This window comes from Microplitis mediator, chromosome 5, assembly GCF_029852145.1.
Source record: "Microplitis mediator isolate UGA2020A chromosome 5, iyMicMedi2.1, whole genome shotgun sequence".
Lineage (NCBI taxonomy): Eukaryota > Metazoa > Arthropoda > Insecta > Hymenoptera > Braconidae > Microplitis > Microplitis mediator.
In genome coordinates, this window is record NC_079973.1 from 20,102,593 (window position 1) to 20,118,908 (window position 16,316).

Below are 16,316 nucleotides of genomic sequence, written 5' to 3' on the forward strand. Positions count from 1 at the left end.
AGTCTTAATCTAAAAGCCGGTGTGAATAAATCATTATCTAATGGCAGTCTAAGTTTTTTTATTTTTTATTTTTTTCAATAGAAAAGTATTTGGAAATTTGAAAAAAATTTGTTTAATTATTTGGGATGTATCAAATTTTGAATATATTATATAACAACTATTTTCATTATTAAGTTTTATGGTAACTATAACTCTGTTATATTTATTTGAAATTTTAAAAATTACAGTCATAAATTTAAAATTTTACAAACTACAGTACAGTCGTAATTATAAAATCCAAAGGATTTTTTTTTATCATGAATTCAGGAATCGGGATCAAAAGTTTTTAGTAATAAATAATAAGAGATTGTTGTATTTATCACCTGAAAAATAATAGCATAATAATTATCAACTAATTTTAATACATATTAATACGATTATTAAATACTTACTGACACAAACATATCGATCGATACAGTTGATAAGCTGCAAGCTGTTAATACCAGTGGTTTTTGTGAAAGCATAATTATTATTGAAGTCATAGTACGTTTATTTCCAAGCCAATTGGCAGCATATATAGTGTCTATTAAATTTTCACTCTATTGAAATAAATGCTAATTGGGAATCCATTCAGTGGTATCATTATTTTTAAATTTGTTAAGTTTACCTCAGTTGTTAGCTGTGATCCAGCCCATGCGAAAATAAAAATTTGTGTTAATTTTAATCCAGCATATGCTGCACACAAAACCATTACAGTGAATGGTATAGCTTTTGCCTGTTGAATGATTAATAATTTCGATACTTTTTTTTTTTCATTTAATTTTTGGAATAATATAACTGTGATATAATTACTCATATATATTATTTCTAAACATTAAAGTTTTCAATGACGGATAAATTGAATTATGTAAATTATTGATGTTGCTTAAAAAATCATTTGTGTGTAGATAATTAATTTTAAAAAATTTTTTTGATAGTACTTTATATATCAATTATTAAAATAAGACAAGTATCTACATATATCTAATTTTATGTAACTCATGCCCGAAGAATACGCCGCTAACTTGCTAAAGTCAGGCTCATAAAATTTTATGTTAAAATACAATCTATTCTGGTTGTTCTAAAGTGTGATTTAATGTATATTAAATCACCACTTTTTATATTAAATCATGAAATTTTAGTGAAATAAGCGGAGTATATCTCTACTCAATGATTCAAGCCACTAACTAATCTATCACCTCTCTCTTTTATGACTTCACTTTGAATTTAGCTAATTAATTAACATGACTAAAATCTCTAGACTGCACATGCGCATTCAATTATTCAGTACACGCATGTGTAGATCAATGCAACGTCAGCTGGATTTTATAACCTTACATATCTTTATTAATTGCTACGACATAAGACCAAAGTTGACGTTTTTTTTATTAAGTTAACTTTTGATAGTATTAAACAAATTATCTAATTCCGTAACGTTAATCTTTCAATAATAATAAAAGTAAATTATTTTTATAACTCTGATTGAATGATGCTGACTTTAGACATTTAACGGCGTTTATCTTCATGCAGTCATTACATAAACTGTTTTTTTTAATTTTAGAACTAAGGTAAAAGACCCAGGACCCTTCACTTATGTATTTGTATATCTATAGATACTAATTGTTGCTACATATAGATATACAAATGCATGGAGTGATCCAGGACTAGTTCCCTGATCGGGTATTACGCGGAAAGAAATATCAAGTAAATATGCCTATGCAGCATAGTAATAATTACATTACTCTATAGGAGCGGCTGAGGCAGCCATTTGGCACACGAGTGGCTCGGATGATCACTAAAGTTAAGTAGCATCGAGCATGATTACTACTTGGCTGGGTGACCGCTTAGCCACGCGCCGGGTTCGAATGAAGATCCAGTGATCGGTAAAATGGGAATTTTATCGGCCCAAACCGAAACTGTACTGGCTAGGTTTTCTCTGTGATTTTCCTACGCCACTGCACCTCCATTGCACGAGGGAGGTAGTAGGGCATCACCATAATGATGCAGTACAGTCATAAGCACAAGTCGGGCCACAGCCGCAAAAAAACAAATTAAGTGGGAGCAGTAAAAGTGAAAGAGACAAGAGTCGAAAAGTAGTCTTGTAAAACACAATAGTGATACAAGTAAAAATCAAATAAATACATTACTCTATAGTTTGTATCACACTGCTCTTATGTGACTATAGCTTATACAAGCTATAGAGTAATGTAATTATTACTATGCTGCATAGGCATATTTACTTGAGATTTCTCTCTGTGCAGGTTTTGTACCTTAGATTAATATCAATCGATCTATTTAGATTCATGAAGATCTCTGAAGGTCCTTACAATTGTTTTTTAAGGTCTTTATTTTTTTTAAAATCAAGATTTTCAAATTCTATAGTTTGACAATTTATCTTTTTTTAAGCTATGGTCTACGCAGATCAACATAGATCTGAATAATAAAAAAAATTAAATCTACGTAGATCTGAATAGAATGTTAGATTTATGTGTTGGTAAATCTAAATGATCTTTTCCCCGATATTTTTCAACTTTCAGAATAAAAATTTCCCAAAAAAGCAAGTGATCAACATATATAGAAAAAAAAAATATATCTATATTTTTTTCTTACATGAGACAGTTGAAAAATAACAGCACAGAGTATGATTGCATTGGTGCCCATAGACCAAAGTATAATTGGTCCATAAACTTTTTCAATTTTCCTCCGACATTCTATCAATACTTCATACTGTAGTACACAATGACGTATAGTTGCTTCACTATTTTCCTCATTAAAACATGTCATGTGGTGCGAAATGTCACGTATCATACCGATTATTTGAAACACATAATAAACAAAAAGACTATCTATACTCGCAGTTACCGAAATAATACTAAATGTCGTTAGATATTCATTAAAAAAATGACAATTGTACAAGAGTCCACTGGGAGGATGTTCCCAAGGATAGGCCGTTGGATAAATAAGATTATATTTAATAGGTCGTATATGATGTCTCCATTGGCTAATTATCGAAATAATAGGCGCTATCGCGTAAGAAGTACAAGATATTGTAACAAAACCCGTTGCAATTTTACACAAACGTCGGAAACTTGTAATTCCATTTAAAATAACATTTGTCAGCCCAGATTTTTCTATTAATTCATCGATGTATGGATCGAGGATTGTATGCAGGTCATTAATATCTTTACGATTGATAATGAAACATAATATCTTGCAGTATGAAAAATATAAAAAATATTAGCTTCTTAGATATACAAAAATTGTATAAAATATAATGCCATACTTTCATAATAACTGTTGAATACCCCACAAGAACACTTAAACCTTTGGTAGCAAGAAAAATATTTGAAATATGAGTTTGGAAAAAATTAAATACCCCAATAATTGGTATTATGAAAAATGACAGATGTAAGAATAATAATGATTGAAATAATATATTTGAATTTTTCGATGACCAGAATCCAATAACCAAAAGCAATCGCCTTATCAGAGTTTGAAACTTCATATATTCTAATCGTTTCTCGACAATCATATTCGCGTACAATGTATAAAATATATGACTTAAAGAGTTAATAGCCTAATTGAAACTGGCATAAAATGAAACAGTTGTTCTGATATATCGTATCAGAAAATATATAGAAAATAAATAGTTCTGAGAAGTAAAAAACAATTTATATTATAGAAGTTAATTATCTACTTAGTATCTTTAGGATAAATAGATGATTGCCGCTGGATGACATGATGGTTATCGTAATAGATTTAATATTGATTTGAAAATTAATACGCAGTGGTGGGGGAGTCAGTCTTAGCTCAACTCTTTACCTGAACAGATCGTCTTATGCGAAAAAATAATAATTTCTTATGCGTATACGCACCTTACAGTTGGAATGGAGAATACGTAACACATATCTACTTTTATAATTTATCAGTCTTCAACTGTTTTTTGTTCAGTACTCATTTGTTTTACCGATCTTGGAAATACAATAAAACTCGGTTTCATTTATTAATAGTGTTTTTTATTTATTCTATTTATTTTACTAGTCATTATAACATTCAAAGTCATTTATTTTTTTTTTTAAATATGAATTCAGGGATCAGAATCAAAAGTTTTTAGCAATAAATAATAAGAGATTGTTGTATTTATCACCTGAAAATTAATAGTATAATAATTATCAACTAATTTTAATTCATATTAATACGACTGTTAAATACTTACTGACACAAACATATCGATTGATACAGGTGAAAAGTTGCAAGCTGTTAATACCAGTGGTTTTTGTGAAAGCATAATTATTATTGAAGTCATAGTACGTTTATTTCCAAGCCAATTGGTGGCATATATAGTGTCTATTAATTTTTCACTCTATTGAAATAAATGCTAATTGGGAATCCATTTAGTAGTATTATTATTTATAAATTTGTTTAGTTTACCTCAGTTGTTAACTGTGATCCAGCCCATGCGAAAATAAAAATTTGTGTTAATTTTAATCCAGCATGTGTTGCACACAAAACCATTACAGTGAATGGTATAGATTTTACCTGTTAAATGATTAACAATTTCGATACTTTTTTTTCGTTTAATTTTTGGCATATGTTTAGAGATAATATGACTTCAAATTAATCCCGGGTTAAAAATAAAACTTGATTTAGATTTGGTTTACCAAGTCGAAATTTGCAGCCATTTTTCACAAGACAAATTCGACTTTTTTTTACGGATGTATATGAAATGCATTGAGTTTTCGCCTTGGTTTAGACTTAAGTGACTTACTTAATGTACGTGAAGATCGGAACGTTTTTCGTGAAACGAAAATAAAAAACAAAACGAAAAGTAAAAAATCTACTGGATCTTAATTTTTGTAATGTTTTGTATACGCGCTAATATATCAGCCGGGAATTGCAGGCCACTCCTAACTACCCCTTCAGCAGTCAAATTACATAAATTTTTCATTTTCGTTGCGTGAAAAACGTTCCGTTCTTCAGGTACATCTTACTTAGTCACGATTTAAGACGAAAAAGTCAAGATCAAGTCTCATTTTAGTCAAGTGAATAGTATTAATCAAAGTATCCAATCTTGTAAAGTATACTACATCTTTTCAATAATAATTTAGTCGATTATTTTTATAACTCTGACTGCATGACGGTGATTTTAGCCGTTTTTCTCTGTGCATTGATTGCGTAATAGTACATTGTATAGCGAGTGGGCAAGGTGAGTTTTTATCTGGAAAGCACAATGTTTTTAACACGATTCGTAGACGCACACGCATGAACGCCAGCGTTATTTTTGACGGATAATGATTGAGCCCTCGTGCTATGCTATAAAATTTATTCTAGTGAAATTGATTTTGACGAATTAGTATATCAGCAAAGTAAACCCTAAATCAGATGGAGTTATGTATGATACTAGTTCTTGACTGCTCTCACTATTCATTTTTTATTTTACTTTAACCTTTCGTTATTCGCGTCCACTCGCCCGACGATTTTTATCGAACGGCGAGCACTGTGCCGCCCATGCTAAAGGAAATGCGACGTTGCGAAATTATAATGCTATAATGAATTATTTCTTACAGTAACAACATTAAGTTTGGCAACGTGGTCACAAAAATTGAATCAACGATTTAACTCGCATAATGAGCACTGTGCCGCTTTTTCACATTCTTGTAATACATAAATATACTTTTTTTATATTTAAAATGGATATTTATCAATTATAATCATATTTAACAAAAATATAGATTTCAAAAAGAGAATTGGCTAAGTATAAAGTCACAAATACCCATACCAGTAATTTTTATTGCAATTTTAGTCAAAAAAGCGGCGTCACACAATTAGCGCGAGTAACGAAAGGTCAATGAATAGAAAATAATTAACGCATTTATACTTAGACACTGGCATGAAAGTTGTTAAATTCATTGTACTAACCATTCTATATATATTTAGTGTCGAGATTTTTTGCTCTTGTGATAATAGTAGAGTTTGTTTTTAAGAACGATCGAACATGACTTTAGACAAATGCGATTATATATTCAAATGCGGTTGTTCACGGCCCCAATTATCAAATGCTTTTGAAGAAGACAGGAAGCCATTTACCCTGATAGCCATACCTTACTCAGTAAGGTCTGCAGAGCAACACTTTCGGCTAACTTAACGAGAAAGTTTTTGGCAAACCTTAGCTGGATAATACTTTCCTTCAAGTTGGCTTCAGAATACGGCAGTAGCTTGAATGTAAGTAGACAGAAAAACTTGCCATTAATTTGAAGTGAAACTTTCAATCAACTTAGCGTCATTGTCTGACAGTAATACTTGTAATCAAATTAAAATCAACTTAACAGACAATTTACTGTCAACTTAAAAGTAACCTGCTTGCTCTCCAACACTTTCCTTTAAGTTAACTTTAAAATACGGCAGTAGCTTGTAGTTAACTTACGGTTAGGGTGGCTACCAAGGTACTTTTTGACAAATTATTAATCACCGATCGGTAAATGACCATTTAGGATTTGCTATGCAGATAGGATAAGGCGATAATAGATACGATAAAGATGGGTTTAGACTTACAAAGATTTGTAGGTCTTAAAAAGTTTTTTTACAACTTCTCGCTAAGAAAATCGACGATTTTCGAAAAATTCGGGAAGTTATTGTTTTCACCCCGACTTGCGAAACCCGAAATTTCATCAGATGTCGACGTTTTGAGGTCCTAGGAAGCTATTCCAACTATTTTCAGAATGACGTCCGAGTGTGTGTGTGTGTGTGTGTTTCGAAAAAACCGTTTTTTAGCATTTCTTTCTCCCACGATATCTCACGAACGAACTGACCGATTTTGATGGTTGAGGTGGCACTTGACGTATTCTATTGAGTTCTAGAGCTGATAAGATTTTGGGATTTTTTAGTTCAGTTGTTTCAAAGATATTCGCAAAAAACCGGTTTTTACCGTTTCTTTCTCCCACGATAACTCTCGAACAAATTATCCGATTGAGATGGCTAAGGCAGCAATCGACGCGTTTTATTGAGTTCTAGAGCTGATTAGATTTTGAAATCGAATGATTCATATTTTTTGTAGATATCTGAAAAAAAACGTTTTTCACTATTTTTTAAATCAACGATATCTCGTAAACGAATTGACCGATTAAGACAGTTGAGGTAGCAATCGACGTGTTTTATCAAGTTCTAAAGCTGATTAAATTTTGAAATTGATTTATCCAGTCGTTTTTGAGAAATTTCAAAAAAACCCAAAAAAAAATTTTTTTGGAATTCTTTCGTCAACGGTTTCTCTTAAACGAATGAACCGATTTTGATGGTTGAGGTGGCATTCGACGCGGCTTATAAAGTTTTAGAGCTGATTAGATTTTGGAATCAATCCATCAAGCAAATTAAAAGTTATCCACCCTTTCGATTAAGCTCAAGATTTTTACAGCTTCACGATATTAACAAGCCGCGTCGAATGACACTTCAAAGATGAAAATCTGTTCATCCGTTCAAGAGTTATGAATATTTACACACATACATACGTACGTACGTACACACATCTATACACTCGGACATCATCGTGAAATTAGTCAGGATAGCTTCTTAGAACCTTAAAACGTCAAAATCTGATAGAAATTATGTTTTTGCAAATCGGACCGAAACCAATAACTTCCCGAATTTTCGAAAATTTCCAATTTTCTTAGTGGGAAGTTAAGAAAAATTTTTTTTTTCGTAATTCGCCAATATTTTTGAGTCTACTTAATCAAATGATTTGAAATTTTCAGAAAAGTTGATGGCCAACAAGCTCTTTCGATTGCCGCCTTAACTATCCAAATTGGTTCATTCGTTAAAAAGTTATAGAGCGATCACACACATACACACATACACACACACACACACACACACACACACACACACACACTCGGACATCATTCTGAAAATAGTCAGAATAGCTTCCGAGGACCTCAAAACGTTGACATCTGAAGAAATTTCGATTTTCGAAAATCGGGGTGAAAACAATAACTTCCCGAATTTTTCGAAAATCGTCGATTTTCTTAGCGGGAAGTTAAAAAAATTTAACACCAACTATTTTTGGATTGAAAAACGTTCCAATCATTCTAGATGATTGGAATTAAAAATTTAGCATCATAAACACAATTACTTAATTTTCTGAGTGTATATATACACAATAAAAAATATTGTGTAAAATCAACACAGTTTGTGTGTTGAAAATGGTTGACATGAAATTTGTGTTGAAATTTCGACACAAACTTTGTGTTAGTTTAACACACTACAATTTTTAATACAAACCGTTTTCGACACAAATACACAAAATTTTTTACTGTGTACGGGAACTAAAATTTCCCAAAAAAAGCAGTGATCAGCACATATATATTAAAAAAAACAATGTATATATTTTTCTTACATACGACAGCTGAAAAATAACAGCACAGAGTATGATTGCATTGGTGCCCATAGACCAAAGTATAATTGGTCCATAAACTTTTTCAATTTTCTTCCGACATTGTATCAATACTTCATATTGGAGTACACAATATCGTATAGTTGCTTCACTATTTTCCTCATTAAAACATGTCATGTGGTGCGAAATGTCACGTATCATACCGATTATTTGAAACACATAATAAACGTAAAGACTATCTATACTCGCAGTTACTGATATAATACTAAATGTTGTTACACATTCATTCGAAAAATGACAATAGTATAAAAAACCACCAGGAGTTTGTACCCAAGGATATTCAGTTGAATAAATAAGATTGTGTTTAATAGGTCGTACATGATGTCTCCATTGGCTGATTAACGACATTATAGGCGTCATTGTGTAAGAAGTACAAGATATTATAACAAAACACGTTGCAATTTTACACAAACGTCGGAATCTTGTTATCCCATTTAAAATAACACTTGATAGCTCGGATTTTTCTATTAATTCATCGATATATGGATCGAGGATTGTATGTAGGTCATTAATATCTTTACGATTGATAATGAAACATAATATCTTGCAGTATAAAAAATATATAAAGTATTAACTTCTTATATAAACATGAACTATAAAATATAATATCATACTTTTGTTATAACAGTTGAATACCCCACAAGAGAAGCTAAACCTTTAGTGGCAAGAAAGATATTTGAAATATGAGTTTTGAAAAAATTAACGACACCAATAAGTGGTAGTATATAGAAAGAAAGGTGTATGAATAATAATGATCGGAATAAAATATTTGAATTTTCCGTATTCCAGAACCCAATAATACAAAGTAAACGCCGTATCAGAGTTTGCATTTTCATATATTCTAATCGGTTTCCGACAATCATATTCGCTTACAATGTATAAAATATATGACGTAAAGAGTTAATAGCCTAATTGATACTAGCATTAAATGAAACAGTTGTTCTGATATATTATGCCAGAGAATATAGAGAAAAAAAATAATTCCGAGAAGTAATAATCAATTAGTATTATAGAAGTTAATTATGTACTTAATATCTTGAGGATAAGCTGGTAATCGCCGCTAATTGACATGATAGTTATCGTAATGGATTTAATATTGATTAGAAAATGTATATGCAGTAGTGGGGGTGTCAGTCTTAGTTCAACTCTTTACCTGAACAGATCGTCTTATTATAAGAAATAATAATTTCTTATACGTATACGCATCCTACGGTTGGAATGATCAATACTTAACGAATATCTACTTTTATAATTTATCAGACTTCAACTGTTTTTTGTTCAGTACTCATTTAAAATAAAAATAATTTAAGCAAATTTTTTTTTATATTATCAAGCACGTGTTAGTGTTTTCTTGTAAAAACAATAAAACACTATTAATTACTACTTTTGATTATTTCTTTTCCGGTCTTCATGAAAACGATAAATTTTTGTTTTTTTACTTCATGTGTCGTGAGTTTTTCAGCAGTTTAATTGATTTAAATTAAGATTTTTTGTAATGCATGATAATATTACACGAATACTATGATGATTATAAGTTTTTAATAGTAATATAAAAAAATGAAATAACACTCGCAATCTATAAAGACAATATCGACACTTTTAGTGATTTTTTTTTTATTTAAACTCCGTCAAATATGAATGTTTACCACTGTTACGACTAGTGAACTTTGTGAAAACATTAGAGTCAATATCGTAGTATCTCTAGTTTTTTTTTAATATTTGACTATGCACTTACGTTATTTCAATTATTTGCTATACTTTGTAAAATAAATAAAAAGTTAAACTATATTTGATGACATTTGTGTATTCGATGATTTCAAGAGGGGTTTGTGTTTTTTTTTTTCCTTTCGCAATTGAGAGAAGGAACTCAGCCTTGTAGGAAAAAAAATATTGACAACGGGGCCGGTCTTGGCACAATACTGGGCTACCCAGGCTCGGCCTCCAAAGGTTAGTCCGAGATTCGACCAACGTTCAAGTGACGAGCCTCGGTTTGCCAGTCTTGGGCCAAGATTCAGCCACTACTCAAGTGACAAGCCTTGTTTTGCCAGTCTTGGGCCAAGATTTAACAGACATTTAATTGACAAGCCTTGGTTTGCCAGTCTTGGACCAAGATTCAGCCAGTACTCAAGTGACAAGCCTCGGTTTGCCAGTCTTGGGACAAGGTTCAGCCATTACTCAAGTGACAAGCCTTGGCTTGCCAGTTTTGGTCCAAGAATCAGTCAATACTCAAGTAACAAGCCCTGATTTACCAGTCTAAATAACAAATAGTACCTTAAAACGTCTGGCTTCTATGAATAGTGTAACAGCCTAGTGGATAAGACACTTGCCTAGCAGCTATGAAGGACCAGGTTCGAGACCTAGCAAATGCAAAAAAAATTAGTTTCATCGATCTATCTGATTTCTCTGTGTACAAATTTATTTCCATATGTTACCATCACGCACATGTCTACTAATATTTTTTTTTTTTTTTTTAATTTATTTTTAATAAGTATAGGTGCTTATTCAGCAACAGTCTTGGCACAATACTGGCTCTCGATATTGGGCCAATACTTAGATGCATTCTTGGCACAACACTGTCACTCAAGCTTGGCTCGGTGTTATTGCACACCTCAAGCGCGAAAGCGCAGGTGTGCTTTATGGATCATTTCGATGCTTAGACTTGGGCCAAGCTTGGATTTCAAGCTTCCCCCAGAGTCTTGCACCAAGCCTTGGCCAAGCTTGGGCCTATTGTTTTTTCCAATAAGGGCAACGGTCTTTGTTGCACTTGTACAATAAACGGATGCTCTGTCCAAATTTTCTCTCAACGAAATGAAAATTTTTAATGAATTAAACCGAGGGTCGTTATATTATGAAGTAGTTCATCGATCCTTGGTACATATCTTGTGATAAAAGCTTTCATTTGTGACAAAACGTGGACAAAATTATTTGCAAAACGCTGTTAATGTAGAAATCAGGCATGATATCCAACGCGATTATTTTTTTTTTTTGGATTTTCCACTTTTTCAGAGCGCCCTTTCTTCAATAAATGGTAATTTATTCGGACGTAGCGATGCAAAACTGAAAAGATAAATTTTTTCTCAGGTGATAATTTAATAATTCTTGATAATCGTTGAAAAATAAACTACACTAAACAAAGTTTGTTGCGCGAGCCAAAGGAGAGTGCGGCAAACACAAGTCTAATGGATATTTTTACTTATTCCACAAGCCTTATCTTCATATAGGTATGACCATAGAATACTTGCAGCATCTTTAGTAGTAATCTTAGTCAAGATATTCAAATATCTGTTTAATCTCTCGCTATATAGTTTCTAAAATTAGTTCGGTTTTCAGTAAAAAAATACTTTAGATTGTAAGGACATTTTACTAAGTATTTATTTGTTTGTTTCGAATATATAACATTTGAAATATAATATATTTCTTAATAATCATACTCATCATAAATTTTAACATAAACTATGATTTGATGAATTTATTGATTAAATATTTCAACTTTACAATTAAGACTCTCTATTTTCAAACGTTGTAAGTTCAAATGTTTCGAAAATCTATTAAGATAATAACTAATTTATCATTTATTTTAATGAACACTAATTCTTTATTGTTCCTTAATGACTGAAATTTTAACTTTTTTGATTAATAAAAATTTTTCTCCGAATTCAAAAGTCGTTTTTTTTTTTTTTAATCATGTATTTGTTAGCAATCACAACGTTTTTGAATAGCAGACGTCAATTATAACCTTCTACTTTTATATACTACAGTAATAATTATGAAGATTTTTACGATACTCGAAAGTATTTGAATGAGAGTACTTGTTTTTTGATATTGTTCCGTTAAATGCATTTATGCATCGGGATCGAAGTTTTTCAATAATAGAAAATATGATATTGTCGTATTCATAACCTAAGCAATGATAAAAGATAACAGTTACAACCTATATAAATTTATTTAAATAAATAAAATAATTAATAAACACTCACTGCTGAAAACATTTCGATTGATATAGTTGAATAGCTGCATGCTGTAACAACCAGTGGTCTTTGAGTAAGCATAATTATTATTGAAGTCGAAATACGTTTATTTCCAATCCAATCCGCAGCATAGATTGTGTCTATTAATTTATGACTCTGTCGAAATAAGTTTAAAGTTAAAATTCATTTGAATAATCTTATTATTTTGATATAAAAAAAAATTACCTCAGTAGTGAATTTTGATGCTGCCCATGCGAACATAAAAATTTGTGTTACTTTGAAACTAACATATGCGGCACATAATACCATTGTAAGAAATGGTATAGCTTTAGCCTATTAAATTACAATTAATATTTATAGATTCTTTTAATATTTAACTTTTAAATTCACCTTTTAAAATAATCACTGTACGGAAAATATTGTTCGAGATAACGAAAAAAAAAAATACTGTTAAAGTTTAAGCTCTCATTTTTTACAAAGTGTTCAAAACTCCTGAAAGCTCTTTAGTTATTCCCTAGCGGATCCGAATCACGGTAAATTGCCGTAATTTGCGGCAAATTGTGACCTTTTACCGTAATTTACTGCAAAATACCGTAATTCACGGTAAATTACGGCAAAACACCGTAAATTTACGGCAAAGGCCGAATTTTACCGTAAATTACGGTAATTTCCCGTAATTCGGATCCGCTAGGGAATAACTAAAGAGCTTTCTCTTTACTTCAATAGGAAACCGAAAATTACGATGCGGCGGTTGTTAATATTAATATTAAGAGCCCAAACTTCAACAGTATTATTTTTAACTCATTTCGAACAATCTTATCCACATAATTTTTGAAAAAAAAAATAGTCGACTTTTTTGAATCAGTCTAATATATACATAAAGCATTCTAACGTCTGAGTTATGACGGTTTTACATTTGACGATGTAAATTATTAATGACGCGATAACTTTATCTTTATCACAATTGACAATAATTTGAAATTTCTAATAATCAGCATTGAAACGGCAATTTTTGACATTTATTTAGTCAATTTTATTGACATATTTAATTTAATCATTCTTAATTAATGACATGCATAAAATATAGTTTTTTTTTAAATTAGATATTTTGAATTTTCTTACATGAGACAGTTGAAAAATAAGTCCACACAATACAATTGCGTTGGTTCCCATAGACCAGAGTATTATTGGACCAAAAACCTTATCGACTTTATTTCGGCATTTAAGTAATACTTCATACTGGCGTACGCATCGTCGAATAGTTTCTTCACAATTTTCATCAGTAAAAGATGATATGTTATATGAAATATCCCGTATCATACCGACCATTTGAAATACATAATAAACAAAAAGACTATCTACTCCAGCTGTTACAGTGATAATACTAAATGTCGTAAAATATTCATTTAAAATTTGACAATAGAATATAAAACCACTAGGAGATCGTTCCCAAGGATAAATCACAGGATAGAGATGAAGAAATTTTAAAGGTCTTTGGTGTCGGTATTGACTGATTATAGTCATAATAGGAATTATTGCATACAAAGTAGATGATGTTGTTACACAACCCGTCAATCCTGCACATAGTCCTCGAAAAATTGAAACTCCTTTTAAAAGGTCATTTGATACTCCAGATTTCTCAACTAATCCATCGATATAAGGCTCGAGAATCGCATGTAGCTCATTTAAGTCTTTACGATTAATCATGAAACATATCATCTTGCAGGATAACAAATATGAAAAATAGTATAAAATATATATCGTTATTATCCTAAAATACAGTTTCACTAATTTTTTACCATAAAAAATAAAAATTCAGAAATCATTAGATTAAAAAAAAAAGAAAATAAAATATTCATAAAAAAATATTACTTTTTAAAAAAAAAATTACAGTAATAAATTTTTTAGTTCTGATTCGAATATTTGTAAAAAATAAATGCAGGGGAGACCGGGGCACGAAGGCTCTCTTAGCCGGTTTTTTCTTCTTGTGGCTTTTGACCATCAAATTCGTTTATATTCCGTCTATTTCGGAAGAATCAGTCGAAATTTTGAAAAAAATCGAAAAAAAAATTTTTTAGTCTGGGGCACGAAGGCCCCCTCCCCAAAAAATTATAAAAAAATTTTTTTTTTATTTCCCGTCAAGTTATGACCACTACAATGTTTTTATCATATTTTAGGTAAATAAGTGATATGTGGGGTAAAATGGACCACCCGAAAAAAAGAATTTTAACGAAAAAATTAACTTGACGGAAAATAAAAAAAAAATAATTTTTTCGTTACAATTTTTTTTTTCGAGTGGTTCATTTTGCCCCACATATCACATATTGACCTAAAATATAATAAAACCATTATAAAGGTCATAATTTGACGGAAAATGAAAAAAAAAATAATTTTTTTGTTATAATTTTTTTTATCGAGTGGTCGATTTTACCCCTTATATCACATATTGGCCAAAAATATGATTAAAACATTATCGAGTGGTCATAACTTGACGGAAATCCAAAAAAAATTTTTTACCTAATTTTTGAGGGGGGCCTTCGTACCCCAGGGGGCCATAGCACCCCGGTCTCCCCTATTTATAGAAACAAATATTCTAAATATCTCAAAAAAATTTCGTACACAATGTTTAAAAAAAAAAATAACACTTTTTCAGTCCTTATAAACTGATAGAAGTAATTCCGATATTTAATGATTTGATGATGACGATGTTTTGTTTCATAAATCCGGCGAAAAAATGTTGAAAAAAGAAAGTATTGAAAAATATTGACTTTTCTATGTTTTATAGTAAAAAGTGAGTGAGATTACACTTGTGCATACCCTGATTTAAAAAAATTATCTAAAAAAATTAGAAATGATTCAAAACAATTCAAAAAAATTCAATTTTAATACTACATAGATTCATTCGTCATTAGTAAATCATTTTCTTTAATCAGGGTAACTACCATGCACACATAAATTATATAAAAAATAATACCATACTTTCATAATAACTGTTGAATATCCCACAAGAACACTTAAACCTTTGGTAGCAAGAAAGATATTTGAAATGTGAGTTTTGAAAAAATTAACAACCCCAATAAGTGGGAGTATAAAGAAAGAAAGGTGTACAAGTAGTAATGATCGGAATAATACACTAGAATTTTTTGTATTCCAGAACCCAATAATAAAAAGTAAACGCCTTATCAAAGTTTGAAATCTCACATACCCTAACCGATTATCGACAATCATATTCGCGTATTATTCTTAAAATAGATGACAAGAAGAGTTCAAAGACTTATTGAAACTGGCATTAAATAAAATTGTGGTTTCGATATTACGCCAGGGACTATATTGAGTATAAAGAATAAGGAGAAGTAATAATCAATTTTTATTATAAAAGTTAATTATCTACTGAGTAGCTTGAGCATAAATTGATGATTGTCGTTAATTGACATAATAGTTACCGTAGTTGGCATAATATTGATTCGATAATTTATAAACAGTAGTGGGGAAGTCAGTATCAGCTCAACTCTTTACTTGAACAGATCGGCTTATTATAAAGTGCTTTCATTTCTCATACGTGTCCATTCTGTTCAAGTTATTGTTTGAAATGATCAATACTATATTTAACGAATTTTACTTTTACTCTTTACTATTTAACGAGTTTTACTTTTCTCTTCATACCGACAAATGTTTTTTATTAAACTTTTAAGTAAAAAGTGATAATTTAATTAAATTAAATGAAATATAATTTAATAAAAATTAAGTAAGTGCCTCTACTTCATTGTTGCTTTACTCTAAAATATTTTCAATAATTACTACAATTTATTATCTCACTATTGTTAGAGAGCTAATGAATTTTTAAAATATTTCGGTTTTAATGAATTAATGGCAATTTTAGCTACGGA

General features: G+C 30.5%; 3 protein-coding genes across 13 annotated transcripts in view; 1 reads left to right on the forward strand and 2 right to left on the reverse strand.

Annotated features, from left to right (window-relative positions):
• Positions 1-16,316, forward strand: part of LOC130668749 (uncharacterized) — a 141,926-nt gene that overhangs the window by 68,036 nt on the left and 57,574 nt on the right. Inside the window, exon 1 of one of the 10 annotated variants that reach the window (XM_057471191.1) lies at positions 65-181. The exons of 8 other annotated variants lie outside the window; for them this stretch is intronic. The gene's annotated coding sequence lies outside the window, so the exon portion shown is untranslated. Of the gene's footprint in view, positions 1-64; positions 182-15,927; positions 16,175-16,316 lie in introns of those variants that run through there. One more of the 10 variants, XM_057471184.1, reaches the window with a different exon arrangement.
• On the reverse strand, positions 171-3,628 carry LOC130668760 (putative odorant receptor 92a). Of its 2 annotated transcripts, none has more exons than XM_057471214.1 (5): positions 3,302-3,628; positions 2,629-3,228; positions 647-754; positions 432-578; positions 171-362 (listed from the first exon to the last, which is right to left on the reverse strand). In XM_057471214.1, exons 1-5 carry the CDS (start codon positions 3,548-3,550, stop codon positions 303-305), a joined length of 1,164 nt encoding a protein of 387 aa, XP_057327197.1. In that variant the 5' UTR covers positions 3,551-3,628; the 3' UTR covers positions 171-302. The 2 variants fall into 2 exon arrangements, 1 of the variants encoding a protein (XP_057327197.1); XR_008990070.1 differs by having other exon boundaries at positions 223-362; positions 432-562.
• LOC130667358 (uncharacterized) lies at positions 4,030-16,064 on the reverse strand. Its single transcript, XM_057468871.1, has 11 exons — positions 15,409-16,064; positions 13,552-14,148; positions 12,655-12,762; positions 12,439-12,585; positions 12,308-12,361; positions 10,108-10,162; positions 9,076-9,329; positions 8,405-9,004; positions 4,450-4,557; positions 4,235-4,381; positions 4,030-4,165 (listed from the first exon to the last, which is right to left on the reverse strand). Exons 1-11 carry the CDS (start codon positions 15,655-15,657, stop codon positions 4,106-4,108), a joined length of 2,379 nt encoding a protein of 792 aa, XP_057324854.1. The 5' UTR covers positions 15,658-16,064; the 3' UTR covers positions 4,030-4,105.